This window comes from Schistocerca nitens, chromosome 3 (assembly GCF_023898315.1).
Source record: "Schistocerca nitens isolate TAMUIC-IGC-003100 chromosome 3, iqSchNite1.1, whole genome shotgun sequence".
Taxonomy (NCBI): domain Eukaryota; kingdom Metazoa; phylum Arthropoda; class Insecta; order Orthoptera; family Acrididae; genus Schistocerca; species Schistocerca nitens.
Window position 1 is genome coordinate 762,390,417 of NC_064616.1, and position 17,140 is coordinate 762,407,556.

A 17,140-nucleotide genomic window follows, 5' to 3' on the forward strand; every position below is an offset into this window, starting at 1 on the left:
TTAGGAATTTCTGTGTAGTGAATAAATGAACAAATTGTAAGGGAATACATAAAAAAAATGTTATACATATGGTATATGCTCTCAATACATGGAGAGAAAAATGACAAAAGCAATAGTTTTTTGAGTCTTCATGACTTTTTAATGAAATTTCTCCTACATATGGCTTCTATGATGTACATCCAATACAGGAAACATGGTTTGCACCTGTCCTCAATACATCTATGCAAACAGCTATGGTCACATGCCATGTGTTTCCAACAATCAATACATGTGGATCAAAAGGCAAAATCACATGCTATTGCTTTGTGATCTATCTCATATTTTTCTATAAGCCTCACTTTCTTATTAAAAGAAACAAAATGTTCAGTCATTATAGCTTAGTCACTTGGACAATATTTTGTAAAAGCTCCTGCTAGTACCTTTACCTAGCTTTACTTAAGAAGAATCAAATGTTTCACTGACTCAGCTGTAATGATCAAACATCTTTATAAACTGCACACTCCCATCAAAACAGACATGCAGGGACATGTACAGACATGCTCATAAAACAGTAGACATCATTTAAAGATTTAATTAATTTATATTTATTCAACCAATAAACAATTGAAAATACATCTTCAACAGAACATGTCACTTAGTTTCTTGTGAGCATTATGAAAATCTGTTTTCTCTCCATTTTCTGATCATAATTTATCTAATGACAGACAGTCATACTCTTCAATACTGTACACATTAGCTTCGTAAAACAGTCACTCTTTAGCCCAGCTCATTTTCTGTTGTTATTTGACAAATACATACAAACACATGCTGCTCTATGCTTTACTACAGATGTCTTTCTTTGACTTCTACTGCTAAAAAATGTCGAGTGACTAGGGCCTCCCATCGGGTAGACCGTTCGCTGGGTGCAAGTCTTTCGATTTGACGCCACTTTGGCGACTTGCGTGTCAATGGGGATGAAATGATGATGATTAAGACAGCACAACACCCAGTTCCTGAGTGGAGAAAATCTCCGACCCAGCCGGGAATTGAACCTGGGCTGTTAGGATTGACATTCTGTCGCACTGACCACTCAGCTACCGGGGGTGGACACTTCTACTGCTGAACGTTTTACAGTGTGTGTGAGTTGTTTTCATGTTCCACGGACCATTAGCATGATAAACTGTAATGATGTGGAATGAATCATTTTACATTGGCATCAAAAATTAATTTGTAAATATGGCTACACACTGAACATTTATTTATTTATTTATGTTTTAAATATACACATTTGTATTAGTAGTTCCTGTCCATCACCTTTTACACATTACAATAATAGAAATTCATCTGTGGAATAAAAGGAGTTGTCAAGGAGAATCTTTTTCTGTTTGTTTTCAAATTGTACTTTGCTGTCTATCAGATGTTTTACGTCACTGGGTAAGTTATCCAAAATTTTAGTTGCAGGACCGTTCACTCCTTTTTGTGCTAAAGATAACTTTAATGTGGTGTAATGAATGTTATTTTTCCTTCTGGTATTGTAATTATGTATAGCATTGTTCCTTTTGAACTGCAGTGGACTATTTACAACAAAGTTCATGAGGAAATAAATAAACTGTGAAGTAGTAGTCAGAATGCCCAACTCCTTGAACAGATGTTTACAGGGTAATCGTAGGTGAGCACTACATATTATTCTTACAGCATGTTTTTGCGCAATGATGTGTTTCTTTCTTAAAGATGAGTTACCCAGAACGTTATTCTGTATCACATTATTGAATGAAAATATGCAGAACATATCAGTTTACTGATTTGTCTCTCCCCAAGATATGCAAATGTGGCTGAACTAAGTTGTTTTAGGAGTTCCAAACTGTCCTTTCTGTCTTTTTTCCAGTTTAAATTCTCATCAATATGAGCACCCCAAGTTTCTATCCTATTCATTATTTCCTCATCATGTGTTACACTTCACTGGTGTAATACCCCTAGATGTGCAGAACTGAATGTGTCATGTCGTTTCAAAATTAAAGGTGAGACCATATGAAGAAAACCAGTCACTCATTCTTTTAAGAACATTGCTTACCATTCCTCCAGTTTCTGTGGATTGATTACAATACTAGTATCATCTGCAAAAAGAACTAATTCTGCTTGTTGTATATTAGATGGAAGAACCTTTAAATTTATGAGGAATGATAATGGACATAAGATTGAGCCTTGATGTTCCCCTGCATGATTTCTCCTCAGTCAGTCCTGGTCAACATTGATTGAATTACTAAGCACAACTTTCCATGTTCTTTTGGTTAGAATTGACATTATCTATTGGTTGGCTATACCATCAGTATCATTAAACTTCAATTTATCTAGCAGAATACTTTGATTCACAAAGTCAAATGCCTTAGATAGATTGCGGAAAATACCAACTGGTGCTATTTTATTATTTATATATTGAAGTGGGGAAGCAGTGACTGTAGAGTTACTTGTTAAATGGTGGTGTCACTAGCATTTCTGCAGGTATCAATTCACAATAGCAGTCAGTGTTCAATGAAAATGGGTGTTAAGTGATGAGAAATTATTTCATTTGTTTACAAAATTGTTGTTCAGGATGGTGGTGATATTATTGATTTTGTAAAGGACTGAACAGAGTTTATTATTTGCACAGTGTGTGTGATAATGTAATAAAACTAGATTTTATGTTACAGTAATCCAATTATTGTGTTTCTTATCAAACCCTGAGCACTGCACAAATGCCTTCTTCCTCAATAACTTCTCTGCGAGGCAGGCTTGTGGACAGTTAGTTTTCTGCATGTCCATAAAATCAGCCAGTTATGTTATGCAATTGTTTACTGTATAATATATGTTCTCAGATTTGTTTCTTGGAATTTAGCTACCTTAAACATTTCAGTTTGGAGCATACACCATATCAAACACTGCTTTGTGCTTGCTGATTCTTACAAAATATCCCATCCTGACCACCACCACTGCTGTTGACCGTAGCTCTTGCTGCTCTGCCAAGCAATAAATACACCAAGCTTACCAGTGAACCAGAATCAAACATACATGGGCTGTTATCACAAAGAAAATAACCCACAGTCGCAAAAACAGATACAAAACACTACTGAAGCATAACTGTAGACTTTCAGGTTACAAAATTGAAGATAAACACCATGCAGACACTGAGAACCATGAAACCTCAGGGAGAGAAAAAAGTCAGTATATCCAAAGAAGTGACTGGTGCTGTAGGGATGATCTTCACAGTTTTGTTCTAAGTATAACATAATTACATTCATGAAATAAACAAAATTTTGTCAGTGCTAAAGCAGCTAACTGCACATGCAACATAGAAAACAGAAACAGGTTCCTTTAGTTTGACTGCTCACTGATAATGGCTGTGACATCATCAAAAAAACTGAATAATACACTATATCCATTTATGTGCGTCTTACAGTGACTTTAACTTTTTTCATGTTTTTAAGTCATACATCCAATGCTCTACACTAACTTATGAACTGAGCAATCTCGAAACAAGTGATGTAATATGAACAACAGATTTTAGAGAAGTAGGTATTGTTTGAGTCCAGGTGTTCTCTGGTCAAAGTTGGTGGGCAGGATAAGTCATAAGTGGCTCATTCACAGTAGAAACCTTTATATACTTATCAGCAGTTTACAATGGTAAACTTGAGCCACATCTTGTGAGCATTGGGTGGTGGGTGTTGAATTCACAGGACATGGTGCATAATGTGTAGAGGAGATGTAGCCAGCAGTTGCTACATCTACAGATCCACTTCAGCACAGCAGCAAAGCAACCTTGACACTTTTCCTTTTTTGGGCAACCAGCAGTGCTGGATGACCTTCACAGCGAGGTAGCTCAGCTGGACTAGGCTGTAGGTGAGGGTGGCTAGCAGAGGATGATGGTGTGTGGCGGCAAAGGCATCAGGTAAAAACCCTATACCTGCGTCTGGCTGTCGGCATCTGGCGATGGAGGGTGCCCATTGGCTCAGTGGCTGGGAGGATTTCAAATTGACCCTTGGCTCATCAGTGCTGCGGCTGGACCCCCTTGCAGGTGGGCCTGTCAGTATGATAGTCAAGCAAAGGTGGACATGCCAAAGCATTTGTGGATTTGGTAACCTTGTAGGTCATCAATGGGACAGGCATGCTGCAGCTCATAGGTGGGCAGCCTGGCATGATGCTTTGTCAGTGTGTTGTAGCAGGTACTATGATTTCAGTAAGAACCCCTTGTCTTTACTCACGCCATTACTCTCTACACTCTTAGCAGAGTGCAGCCCTATTGTTATAGGCCCGCAGGTGGAAGGTCAGTAGAGGCAGGAACTGTGCGACTGCAGGCGTGCGGTATCAATGGACAGACCCTTATTTTTGTAAATTACGTGTATGACTGACATAGAAGTTCTCCACGTGATGAGTCAGTGCTGATGTTCATTGTGGTACTGTCTTATATGCCCATAAACAAACTCATGCAGTGTAAAAGTCAATGGAAAAAATCTTTCATTACCTCAGACATAAAATTAGTGCCATGGTTGGTTATCACAGTCTCCAGTGCCCCAAATTTCAAAATCCAGCTTGACCGATGCCAGAGTTACTATCTTGACTTGCTGATTTGACACAGCAATCACAGATAAATGACACAAACAGTGATCAATTATACCCAAAATAAACTGATTCTCTGTTGGAGTCTGTGCAAAGGGTCCAAGATTATCCATAACAATCATATGAAATGCTTTGTTGGCCTTTGGTAATCTCTACAATGAAATTTGCTGGTGATTACACTCATCCCTTTGGGCACACAGCAAATAGTTTCCCACATATTGCTCCATGTCCTGCTTGTGCATTTTTCACCAATGATTCTCTCCAACATATTGGTTGGTAGTTTGGTGACCACCATGGCCTGCTAAGATAGACTTGTGGGCTTGCCTCAATGCCTCATCATGTACGAGGTGCGGCTAGAAAAAAACCGGACTGATGCTGGAAAAAACATTTATTTACAATTATTTACAATTTCATGTTATCTCCTTCAATGTACTCTCCTCCTCGGTCTCTACACCGCTCCATACGAATTTTCCACTGTTCATAGCAATGCTGCAGATCATTTTCGGTAAGTCCATACATTACTTCCGTCGCTTTTTCTTTTACTGCTTCAACAGTCTCAAATCTAGTTCCTTTCAAAGCTGACTTGACTTTAGGAAAAAGAAAAAAGTCACAGGGGGCCAAATCAGGTGAGTAGGGTGGATTATCTAAGATGGGAATGTTGTGTTTTGCCAAAAAGTCTTCACTGACAACGCACTGTGAGCTGGGGCATTGTCTTGGTGAAGGATCCATGACTTTTTTCTCCACAAATCGTTCCGTTTTCTCCGTACTCACTCACGTAGGGTAGCCAGGATGCTAATGTAGTAATGCTGATTCACTGTTTGTCCCTCTGGTACCCAATCAATGTGCACAATCCCTTTGATGTCAAAAAAAACAATCATCATTGCCTTGAATTTCGATTTTGACATTCGTGCTTTTTTTTGTCGTGGAGAACCAGGAGTTTTCCAATGCATCGATTGGCGTTTAGTTTCGGGATCGTAAGTAAAAAACCACGATTCATCGCAAGTAATAACATTTTGTAAGAAGGTGGGATCACTTTCAATGTTTTCCAGGATGTCAGAACAAATAATTCTTCGGCATTCCTTCTGAACAATTGTGAGACACTTTGGAACCATTTTTGAACACACTTTGTTCATGTTGAAACTTTCATGAAGAATCTGCCTAACACTTGTCAACTCCTGTTAACTCAGACACTGCTCTGATTGTTAAATGGCGATCTTGTCGAACAAGTTTACCGATTTTTTCAATGTTTGCATCAGTTTTTGCTGACAATGGTCTGCCAGTGCGAGTGTCATCACTGGTGTCTTCGCGGCCATCTTTAAATCGTTTAAACCACTCAAACACTTGTGTTCGCGATAAACAATCATCGCCGTACACTTGTTGTAACATTACAAACGTTTCACTTGCAGATTTTCCTAGTTTGAAACAAAATTTGATGTTAACACGCTGTTATTTCTGTACACTCAACATTTTCCGATGCACAGACAAAACGTCAACTACTTAAAACAGACGCCACGGGCAGACTGAGTGCAGGAGGCAGATGAAACTCGAGCAGTAGGCGGAGCGAGAGTCACGTGACAGGCCACGCGACTTTCAGCCTTATTGCATTCGTTTTATTGTTTCACCAGTACTAGTCCGGTTTTTTTCTAGCCACACCTCGTATACTCACTGGCACGACTATATGTCATCTGCACTTTGTTTGTTTATGCAATACTCCATCATCAGCATAAAACTATTTGCATATCCTCCTGGCTGACAACATAGTGCTAACAATGAACTTCCTTCAATATTAAATGGCACTTTCTTGAACTAAGTAGCAATTGTACTGCTATTTACTAAACACATCCCTAAATGTATCCCATGTTCTTGGGTGTCCTTAGACAATAATATAATGGAATCTAAGTATACCATACACTGTTTTGGTTTCAGGGCTCATAATACTCCGTGTAACAGGCATTTGAAAATCATTGGTGCATACCCCAATAGCATTCAGTGGTAGTGGTAATGACCATATGGATCCATACACTTGGCACTACCACCAACTGACGATACCTACTTTGCGTATCCAAGATTGTAAAATAACAGCATTGCCCCAGGTTAACCAAAGATTCTGTGATATTAGGCACTGTGCATGTATCTATGACCATACATTGATTTAAATTCCAATAGTCACAATAGCATCTATAGGTCTTACTCCTATCTGAGATTTTTTTATACAATTACTACTGGTGCATTCCACAGGCTGGTACTCTCTTGTATTATTCTGTCACAGAGCTGTTGATTTATAAACTCTTCCTCCACCTGTTGGAGGTGATATGGTAGTTGGTATGCTTTCCTGTACACCAGCAGTTCATTCTCAGTGGGAATCCTATGCTATGTTATCAGTGTAGCTTTCAATGGTCCACAAGGATTAAATGATTCCTAAAAACTTTTCCATGACTCCCCTGTCATTTCCTTACAAATGTGACACTTTTCCCCATAGTGCAGCTATGCAGCTTATCAGCAGTGCCATGGCTTAAAACCTTTGAGACTGAAATTCCTATACAACTTTTCTAACTCCAACCCTTCCAGGTTGATTATCAGTGCATGTCATGATAGCTCTTCTTCCAATGACTCAAAATTATTCATGCTGACAGGCACTACCTGGCGTCCACGAAGCTCTTGCACATATGACAAACTGTAGCATACAAAACACTGTGCCTTGTTCAGTTTCTCATTTTATGTTAAGAGTCCAACTATATACAATGTATTCCTTAAGGTTATTTATTAAAAATAGACTGCAAAAGGTTTACGACGCACACATAAGGACATTGTACCAAAACATTTCAGTTTTACTGGTCCAAATATTTCACTGCACTTGCACAACAAAGATATGACAATACATTTTGTATTTTTATTTTCAATGTTAGCACTTCCTACAAAGAAAAATATGAAATGTGAGAACTGAATTTTACATGGATTTAATCTTCTGCACTTCAATTTTTTCATGCAGAATCTTGAGTCAAACCCTTTCGAAGGGCTTTGTTAGCACATCAACTGACTGGTTGGTCCTGCCAGTGTGTTCAAATCCAAGGTCTGCATTCAAGAATCTCTTACTGATGTAGAAGTAATGAACTTTTATATGCTTTGATTTTCAAAGAAACATTGGATTTTTGGACAACTTCAACATACTTACATTGTCAAAGTAGAACTTAGGTGATTTCATGTGTTTGGAAGTTCCAGTCAGTTAATACAGCAACCCCTCCAGCCAGACCAATTCCTTTGCCCCTTCACTTGCTGAGAGTATTTCTGCTTCCATAGGGGATATTGACACTGTCTGTCATAAGTGAATGGTCCATGATGGAGTCCCAAAACTGAGACTTTGACATCTGTTGTTAAATGTCTCTTGCCATTGTCATCTGCATAATCAGCATCACTGTTAACCTTTAAACCTCTTCCTATGTGCCAACTGGCGCAGAAACTCCATTAGACTTGGTCACTCCAGATACTTCTAGAATTTCCCTTGCATAGTCCTCTTGGTTCACTGCTGCTGGCCTGTCTTCATTCTGCTGTACCTTCAGACTCAAAAAATTGTTGAGTCACTCTAATTGTATGAAACTACAGCTTCAATGTTTTCATTAACTCCTTAATACCTGCTCTGTTGCTGCCCAGAACTAAAATATTAACAACAAAGATTGCAACAGATAAACAATTATTCTTGCTTCAACAGTACAACAGACATGGATCAGCATCAGTTTTCAAATCCAGCCTTTGTCACGAAGTCTATGAAACGTTTGCCCCAACAACACAGTGCCTGTTTGAGAAAATACAGACTTTTATTCAGCAAACATACACATCCAGTATCATCTTCAACTCCTTCACATTGTTTCACGTACACACCTTCCTCGAATACACCGTTTAGAAAAGCTGTTTTGACATCAAACTGATCAGGCTTCATTTTCTCTGCAGCAGGCGCTGCCAATAGGGTTTGAATAGTATAATAATACGTAACAGGGCTGGATGTTTCTTCATGGTCGATTTCCTGCCTTTTGCCACACATGAACAGGTGAAACAAACTTTCCCATTTCCTAGTTTTCTTGCACAAGACCCACAGTGTCTGCAAAATCTATGCACCACAGGGACACTCAGCAAGTACCCCAGTACTATTCTCTTTCCAGGGACTTCAATTCTTCATGAATGGCCTCCAGCCACTGACTTTTATTGCTGAACTGCAAAGCTTTTCCTGATGATAGAAGTTCCAGCAATGTACACATAATCTCCACTGGTCATCCATTCTGGTTTCCTTCTTTCATGTTTGTTCTTCATTTATCACTTAATATTTGACTTGCTCCAGAACTTATGGTTGTATATCTTCCTCCTCTTCACTTAAACCTTCTGTTCTCTTGCCATGGCTGATGTTTTCTGATACCTTTTTCTCATTGTAAGTCTGGTTACACTGACTCTGTTGGATGGTTTCATCATGGGCACATCCAAACTTCGTAACATTTGTGTGCACACTGCATATTTTATGATTTGACTTAGTACAACCTCCCTCTGAGGTGGAATCCAGACCCTAACGACATCTCTGCATTTATGTATCCAACCAGATGTCCAGGCACAGCTTTGATGTTACATTTTGAATGAAAATTCTTGTTCACTTGCCATGTAACATTCTGTTTCAAAAGTTCTCAGGCAATTCAAGTTGCCTACTTGTTATCCATACAACAGTTCATGAGGAAGTTTGTTTTCAATACAGGACTTCCCAGTGCAATTCAAAAGGCGTGTAACAGTATTGAATGCTTCTGGCCACACTTCTTTTGGTAATTTACTAGGATTCCACATGGAATCAGCACACTCCACACTAGTGCAGTTTTCTCTTCCTGCAACACCATTTTGCTTTGGTATGCAGGGTGGGGTAATGTAAGGCTCTAGGCCTCTGTTTACCAGCAATTCGGAGACTTTATTGTTATGAAACTCTTTTTTCCTCTGTGACACCTGAACTGTTTGATAACACAACCATTTGTCTTAGCTTTATTCAAGAACTGTTATGGGATGGTGCCAACTTTACTGTCCTACTTCACGAAGACAATTTTACAAAACTTGCTAAATCTGTCTTTAAAACATTATGGAACATGTTGTATGTTCAAGAATTATAATTTTTTGGAGAATGAAAATCCCCTCTCTGAAAATCAAGATGGTTTCCTCAAACAGAGATCTTGCGAAACTCAGTTTGCTCTATTCCTCCATGATATCTGTAGTGCTGTAGACAATGGTATCAATGTTGATGCCGTGTTCCTTCACTCCAGGAAGGCATTTGACACCATCCCGCACTGCTATCGAAAATAAAAAAAAAAGAGCTTACCAAGTACCAAACCACATTTACGAACGGAGGTGGAGGCTTTGGCAGTTGACCTTGAACTTAATAACTGTAAGATATTATGCACACCTAGGAAAAGAAACCCATTGTTGTACAACTACACTATTGATGACAGATTGCTGGAAAAAGTATCTATAGTAAAATACCTACAAGTACCTATCCAGAGCGACCTTAAGTGGAGGAGGGGGGGAGGGGGAAGTAGTAGTATTAGTAGTAGTAGTGATAAAAGCAGGTGCCACACTGAAATTCATAGGAAGCTCATTTATGAAGGAAGTGACTTACAAGGTGCTTGTTCTACTGTTTCTTGAGTATTGTTTATCGACGTGGGATCCTTACCAGGTACAGCTGATAGAAGAGAGAGAGAGAAGATCCAAGGAAAAGTGGGATGTTTTCTCATGTGATCGTTTAGTCACCGCAAGAGCATTGCAGAGATGCTCAACGAACTCCAGTGGCAGATGTTACAAGAGAAGTGTTGTGCATCAATTATAGATTTACCATTGAAATTTCAAGAGAGCATTTTCCGGGAAGAGTTGGACAAAATATTACTTCTTCCCACATACATCTTGTGAAATGACCATGAACAGAAAATTCGAGACATTAGAGATAACACAGAGGATTGTCGACAATCATTCTTTCCATGGGCCATTCCTGAGTGGAACATGGAAGAAGGAATCTGTTAGTGGTACCAGAAGTACCCTCCACCACACACTGTGAGGTGGCTTGTAGAGTAAGATGTAGATACGGATAAATGGTAGAGATCTTTTCCGAGAGACTCTATGGACATAGGTCCATTTACATCAACATGGATTTGTTCATCGGCAACCATCCATCATTCGTTCATTCCCAAATGGCAGTCAATCCATTTTTACCACTGCACATCCATTTCAGAATTATTCTTTGTACCCATCTACACTGATGTTCATCTATTTCAAGAAACTTTCCATGTCTTGATGACCAAATGTCAAGAACATGAACTATGGCTGACATGATTGTCATCATTGTTTCCCCTGTCACTTTGTCTTCAATTTTGACACTTTCGTTATCAAGGCTCATGCAAAACCCTTTTCATGCAGCTGCTTTTATGGAGAACAAGTGAGCACTTGTTTCAGGAAAATAAAACACATCTATGAATTCAGCATTTTTTTCTGGCAATACTCAACTGCATTTTAATTTTCACAGTGTAATGACTGAATCATGATGGTTTGCCAGAAAAATAAGAAATCATCTAGGTTTCAAAATTAACAGTAACTTAGATGGAGATATACAGTGCTAGTTCCTTTCCCCAACTGGTACGAGGTCATACACATTAAGAAACCAATGATTTCACACTTGCTGATTGTGAATTGAATGCGAAAGGCAATGCAGTCACATACTGTCTACAAGCAAACAGCCTCAAATGCAGTCTATAGAGGCCTCCAAATGACAAGCAGACAGAGTTCCAGCCAGCACCTACTTGTCCCTAGAAATCTAGGATGAATCCAATTGCTTGATGTAATTTTCAGAATAGATATTCAGAAGGGTCCCTCATGAATTACTGTCCCTCGCACCTGTTTTAATTGCATGACTAGCTGGCATCATATATCCCCTTTACTGTGGCTATCAGCAGTTATTTTGCAGCCCAAATAGCAAAAACCATCTTCTACTTTTAGGGCACCATTTACTAACCTCATTTCCTCAGCATCACATGATTTAATCTGAATATATTCCATTATTGTAGTTTTAGTTTTGTTAGATTATTAGATGAACACTAACAAAACTAAAGACTGTTTTCCTGACACTATACTATTCAACTGCTCTTCCAGGTCCTTTGCCATCTCTGACGAAATTACAACGTCATCAGCAAACCTCAAATTTTTAGTTCATTCTCCTTGAATTTTAATTCCCTTTCCTAATTTCTCCTTGGTTTCCTTTACTGCTTGCTCAATGTACAGACTGAATAACATGAAAGATAGGCCATCATCCTGTCTCACCACCTTCTCAAGGGCTGTTTCCCTTTCATATCCTTCAACTCTTAAAACTGCAGCCTGGTTCCTGTTCAAGTTGTAAAGAACTTCTCTCTCCCTTTATTTTATCCCACCTACCTTCAGAATTGTGACGTGTATATTCCAGTCAACACTTGTCAAAATTTTGTCTAAAGCTACGAATGCCGTAAATGGAAGCTTGTCTTTCTTTAACCTATCTCCTCAACACTGTGTGCACAATTTACTAGAGCTGGAGGCAATTCTAGTGAGTGTGGGCTGCTGAAACAGCCAGTGGTAGTGGCCTACACATAGAATGTCTGTGACTGAGTAACAACAAGTGGGAAAGTAGAAAATTCAGCACGAGTACCAATTAAAATACTAAGAGGGAGGGAAACCTCATCTCAGTTAAAACATCTTTATGGAAAACAGCTTCCGATTTAAACAAGATAATGCCATATTGTCTGTCCAAAAGTTTCACATAAATCCTTCAGTGTATCTGCCCAATATCCTAATAATCTACAGAAATTGCTTGGATATTTATGTCATCTACTTATAATAACATGCCATGGACTTATACAATCGATGCCATGACAAATCGCAAATCTGTGACACGCCAAAGTAGTACCAACACACTCCTAAGAAACTAGTCATAATTTTGTGACCAATGTATAGAGAAATGGTTACGAAAGTATTCTGCCCCCCCCCATACAGCTTGTACACTACAAATAAATACTTGCACTATCTAGCCTACACTTAACATAAAAACTGCATGCACAGATACTAATACCTAGAATAACTGCACATTGGACATTTACGAAAATCACTAGAGAAGTACTATTACAGGTATGGACTACCATGAGCTAAACAAGAGCATTTATCATACTGCACTTTACGGGTGCCTATGCATGACTACATGGTTCACCATGTCAATAAAATGACTTCTTATGATTACAAATAATTATGTATTGATTTCAAAAATTTCTGAAGCAAGCAGAAGTCATGAAAACCCTAACAAGCAAAGATGTATGAATTAAGTATCAGTTTGAAGAAAACCATAACATGCAATGGATATTAGTAGCAAGTGTACCCAGAGTAATTTTTGTGAAATTAATAAACTATTTCATCGTTCACTGAGAAAATAACATGAGTTAACCTTGTTCTCCCATAGCTCAGAACCTGTGCGTGCTCTTGCATTTTAATTACTTATTTTATTTTATTGTTCTCCAATTAACCAGCAACAATTACTCAGATATAGTCATCACTAAAGCCTTTTCTACCAAACTTGACACTTATGCCATGAATACAGTATGTGATCTCGTGAACTGAAATATTAAGTGGTAGTGTAGAAATGTAGTTAATTTTGTGCTATTTCATCATTGTATCTATGCCTATTCTTGGAAGTTTTTCTAGCTGTAAGAACTGACTGAAAGGTCTGACACACATCTTTATACAACTGGAATATTTTTCATGGCTCTATGGGATCTCAAAAGAACCACAGTGAATATTCCTTTTGAGGACATTGAACTCAAAAGCAGATGCTTCAGTACTTGTTCCGGTATTTTTCTTTGCAAGAGCAAGAGCTATAATTTCGTTGCCCTTCTTATTAGCTCTCAAAATTACATTGTTGGTTACTGTGCTGGTTATCCTTTCCATAATCAAAGCAATTGCTACAATTGCTGCTATGAATTTCTTGCAACTGGACAACATTACCTGGTGCAGTATGCCAATATTCCTGTAGAAAACAATAACAGTGCCGCTATCATTTTGTCATGTATTTCTTGATTAAAAGTGATATGATGGGGGGAAGGTGGATGGAAAAACATTCATTTCACAGTATTAATGTGAAAAATGAAGTTCCATAGTACATTCATACAGGAAATTACATGGCTAAAAAATAAAAGGTCAATGCAGTACTGTATGAATAAATATATTTAAATATTAGGATAACACAAAACGTAACAGCAATAACTTCTTAACAATCACATTTCATAACAGAGTGCCAATTACTTTGAATTAATCCTTGCTGTGCTCATACATTTCATGTAAGTCATGCTTTTGTCATTTTGATTACAACACAATAAATTACACACATAGAAACACAAAGAGCAACACTTCATTTCCTAAACTATTTAACTTTTATATTATTGCACAATACACACTGAATTTTTTTATAAAAGCTTTGTCTATTACTAGGTACTTGATTAGTAAAAAAGAAATGCACAAATATTTTTTTGTTTGAAGAAATACCTATAATTACACATAAAATGCTGCTTCTGCAAGTTTGTGTTTGCACAGCATCACTTGAAAAAAGCTTTAAAGACTCCATGTGAGAATTACAGATCCATTTTCTTTCACTTTTTCATGGCTTATGGCAGATTACACCTTCATTGACATAATTTTCCTAGAATCTGACAGTGGTTATCTCTGCGATATTAAGTGTTTAAGTGAAAGGCCATAGATGAAAAGGGAATTTATGCTTCCCTGGAAGTTTCTGGACACAAGTCAAGCCACATTGTCTTTGCCTCATTTAGATCCATATTCTTCAGATCCAGCACAACCTGTAACAGTTCATTTTTGTTTAACATCTTAATATCTCTTACACTTACAAAAAAAGGAAAGAAAGGTGACAGAAACACAAACATTGCGCATACTAATAATATGGACTGTGTACTGAAGAATACAAAATGTGAACATACAGTGCTTCTCCTTTTCAAAAACTGCTTAGATAATATTGTACCCACATTTTAAATAATCCCTGCAATTGAAATAAATGATACTCTCAAGATGTATCTGGGAATTAACTCTGATATGAGTAGCATGTTGCCTGTCTAGCTTGTAACACAACTATTACTAAATTATGATAGCCATTAGAGGTAAACAGTAATAGTGCTTTTTACAGCTCTTGTGGCCTGGTACATAGCCAATGTCTTCACAAAATTTTTAAAAGCTGTGTGAATTTTCTTAAGGCCTTATTCCTATTATTGTCACAAAGATATTCAGATATCTGGAAAGAAACCTACAAAATGTAAATAACACCAATGATATGTTACTGGAGATGACTCACACTGAAATATCTATACTGTTTGAGTGTCAGTACATAGCTACTGAGAAATAAACTGTGGGATGACAGCCAACCTCAAATCTTAACCATTCCTGTAATTCTTTACACAGTGTGGTCCAATATGCCTGGCACTAATAAGTTCTTGCAATTATAATGTAGTGGATAGCAATCAAAATAAACACAAGCTGTTTCAGAATGAAGTGTTTTCCTACTGGTAAGTGCCAACAAGTCTGCGTTGGTTTTAGGATGCAATATTATTTTAATTAATCTGAGTTAGAGACACAATATACTGGCTTATACTCTCAGATGCAAAACGTGTTAACATTAAAGTTATGGGAAAAAAAAAAACAGAAAATTCAGCTTTAGATAAGCTATCAGCACTGAACCAAGATTATGGTGTGAGTGCACTAAAGAAATCCATAGCACACCACTGAATTTCTCAGTTTAAGGACAGATGAAAGATGCTGGGAGATGAACTGCATTTTGGGGATCTTTTGATATGTGAAAATGACTGAAGAAGTCCTAAATTTTACGAGCAGCTAAAATAACGGAAAGGGGAGGGAGGGGGAAGGACCGGCTCATCTTTCAAATGGGAGCTCTTATCCTTTACTAGACACTAGTACTGTGTTTTATTTCAGTAAGTTTGGCACAGTGGCCAGTTTTTCCATGAGATAATTGCCACAGTCTGGCATTTCAACCATTCAGCTTTCAACATTATTACACACATATATGTTTGAATAGTCACAGTACTCTGTCATTTGATTATGTTGTAATGAGTTTGTGGGTTTTATACATTGCCTAATGCACCATTTGTTTGTTTTCACATATTAACATAATCTTTCAAAACTACTTCTCTTAACCTGCAAGAATAACTGTAATTAAATACCAGAATTTCTGTGATGGTATTTCCTCCAAGTTTCCTAAAAGACCGTCAACATAAAGAGAAAATTTTCATGCTACTAGTGAGAGGTTTTATTTTAAAGTCAATACAATTTGTCCATAGTCTTTCAGCAAGTTGAATCCATCTCTGAAATGTAATTTTAAAAGGTCTGAAAAAATGTGTGTCTATGACTCCCATAACATTTCACTGAATTCAAAATATTTTCAAGTCACAGCTTTCTATACATGTGGGAATATGTGAAAGTTATGAAGTTAAATCTTGTGAACAGAGTATAATTTATGCTTCAAATCCTTCAATTCCTCCATCATCAAAGTACCATTCTTGGCAGCTGCATTGTTTTACATTCTAGGCCTTTCTTCACTTTCTTGTTTTCATCCAAGCCTTTTCTCACTTTCTTGTTTACCTCCAGTTGGTCCAAAAGACTTGCATTTTATTTCCCAGTTATTGTTTTACCTCTGTTCAAAGCACTAAATATGAACAACTTCATTTTCATTGTTGAAAACAATGGTCATACATCTTCTGGTAGGTGATGTTAGTTTTTTTAAAGAAAGAAGTACCGTATGGACATGTTTGGGTGCAGCTAAAACTGGAAGAGCAGACAGCTTATAAATCTTCATCAAATTTGTATGAAAGAAGAGAAGACTGGGTTAAGTTAGTTTCATATATCATTTCGAAGATAAATCATATGATGTGGAATGAGTCATTTTATATCCATACCACCTTTTACACATTAAAATAATACAAATTCTTCTACAGAACAGATGGAGTTGTCAAGGAGAAACTTTTTCAGTTTATTTTCAAATATTGCTTTGCTGTCTGTCTGATACTTTACATCACTGGTTGGCAATCAAAACTCTTGGTTGCAGCACTGTGTACCACTTTTTGTGCTAAAGACAGTCTTAATGTGCGTAATGAATGTCAGTTTTTTCTTCTGGTATTTTAGTTATGTACATCATTCTTCCCTAAGAACTGCAGATGATTAATTACAACAAAATTCATGAGGGAATAATTATATTGTTAAGAAGTAGTCAGGATGGCCAACTTCTTAAAAATATGTCTACAAGATGATTGTGGGTGAGCACCACATACCATTCTTACAGCACATTTTTGAGCAATGAAGACCGACTTTCCTTCTTAAAGGTGAGTTACCCCAGAACATTATTATATTTGACATTACCGAATGAAACTATGCAAAATACGTCAGCTTACTGATTTGTCTCTCCCCAAGATTTGCAATGAATTTAAGTACGACTGTGGCTGAACTAAGTTGTTTCAGGATTATCAAAACATGCCTT

At 37.5% G+C, this 17,140-nt stretch overlaps 1 protein-coding gene across 3 annotated transcripts in view; it reads right to left on the reverse strand.

Annotated features, from left to right (window-relative positions):
* Window positions 1–13,794: 13,794 nt before the first annotated feature.
* LOC126248759 (extended synaptotagmin-2-B) overlaps window positions 13,795–17,140 on the reverse strand; it is a 163,675-nt gene continuing 160,329 nt past the window's right edge. For all 3 annotated transcript variants that reach the window (XM_049950110.1, XM_049950112.1, XM_049950111.1), the window contains one exon: window positions 13,795–14,441. In XM_049950110.1, coding sequence (XP_049806067.1) covers window positions 14,355–14,441 — 87 coding nt within the window. In that variant the 3' untranslated portion in view covers window positions 13,795–14,354. The remainder of the gene's footprint in view (window positions 14,442–17,140) is intronic.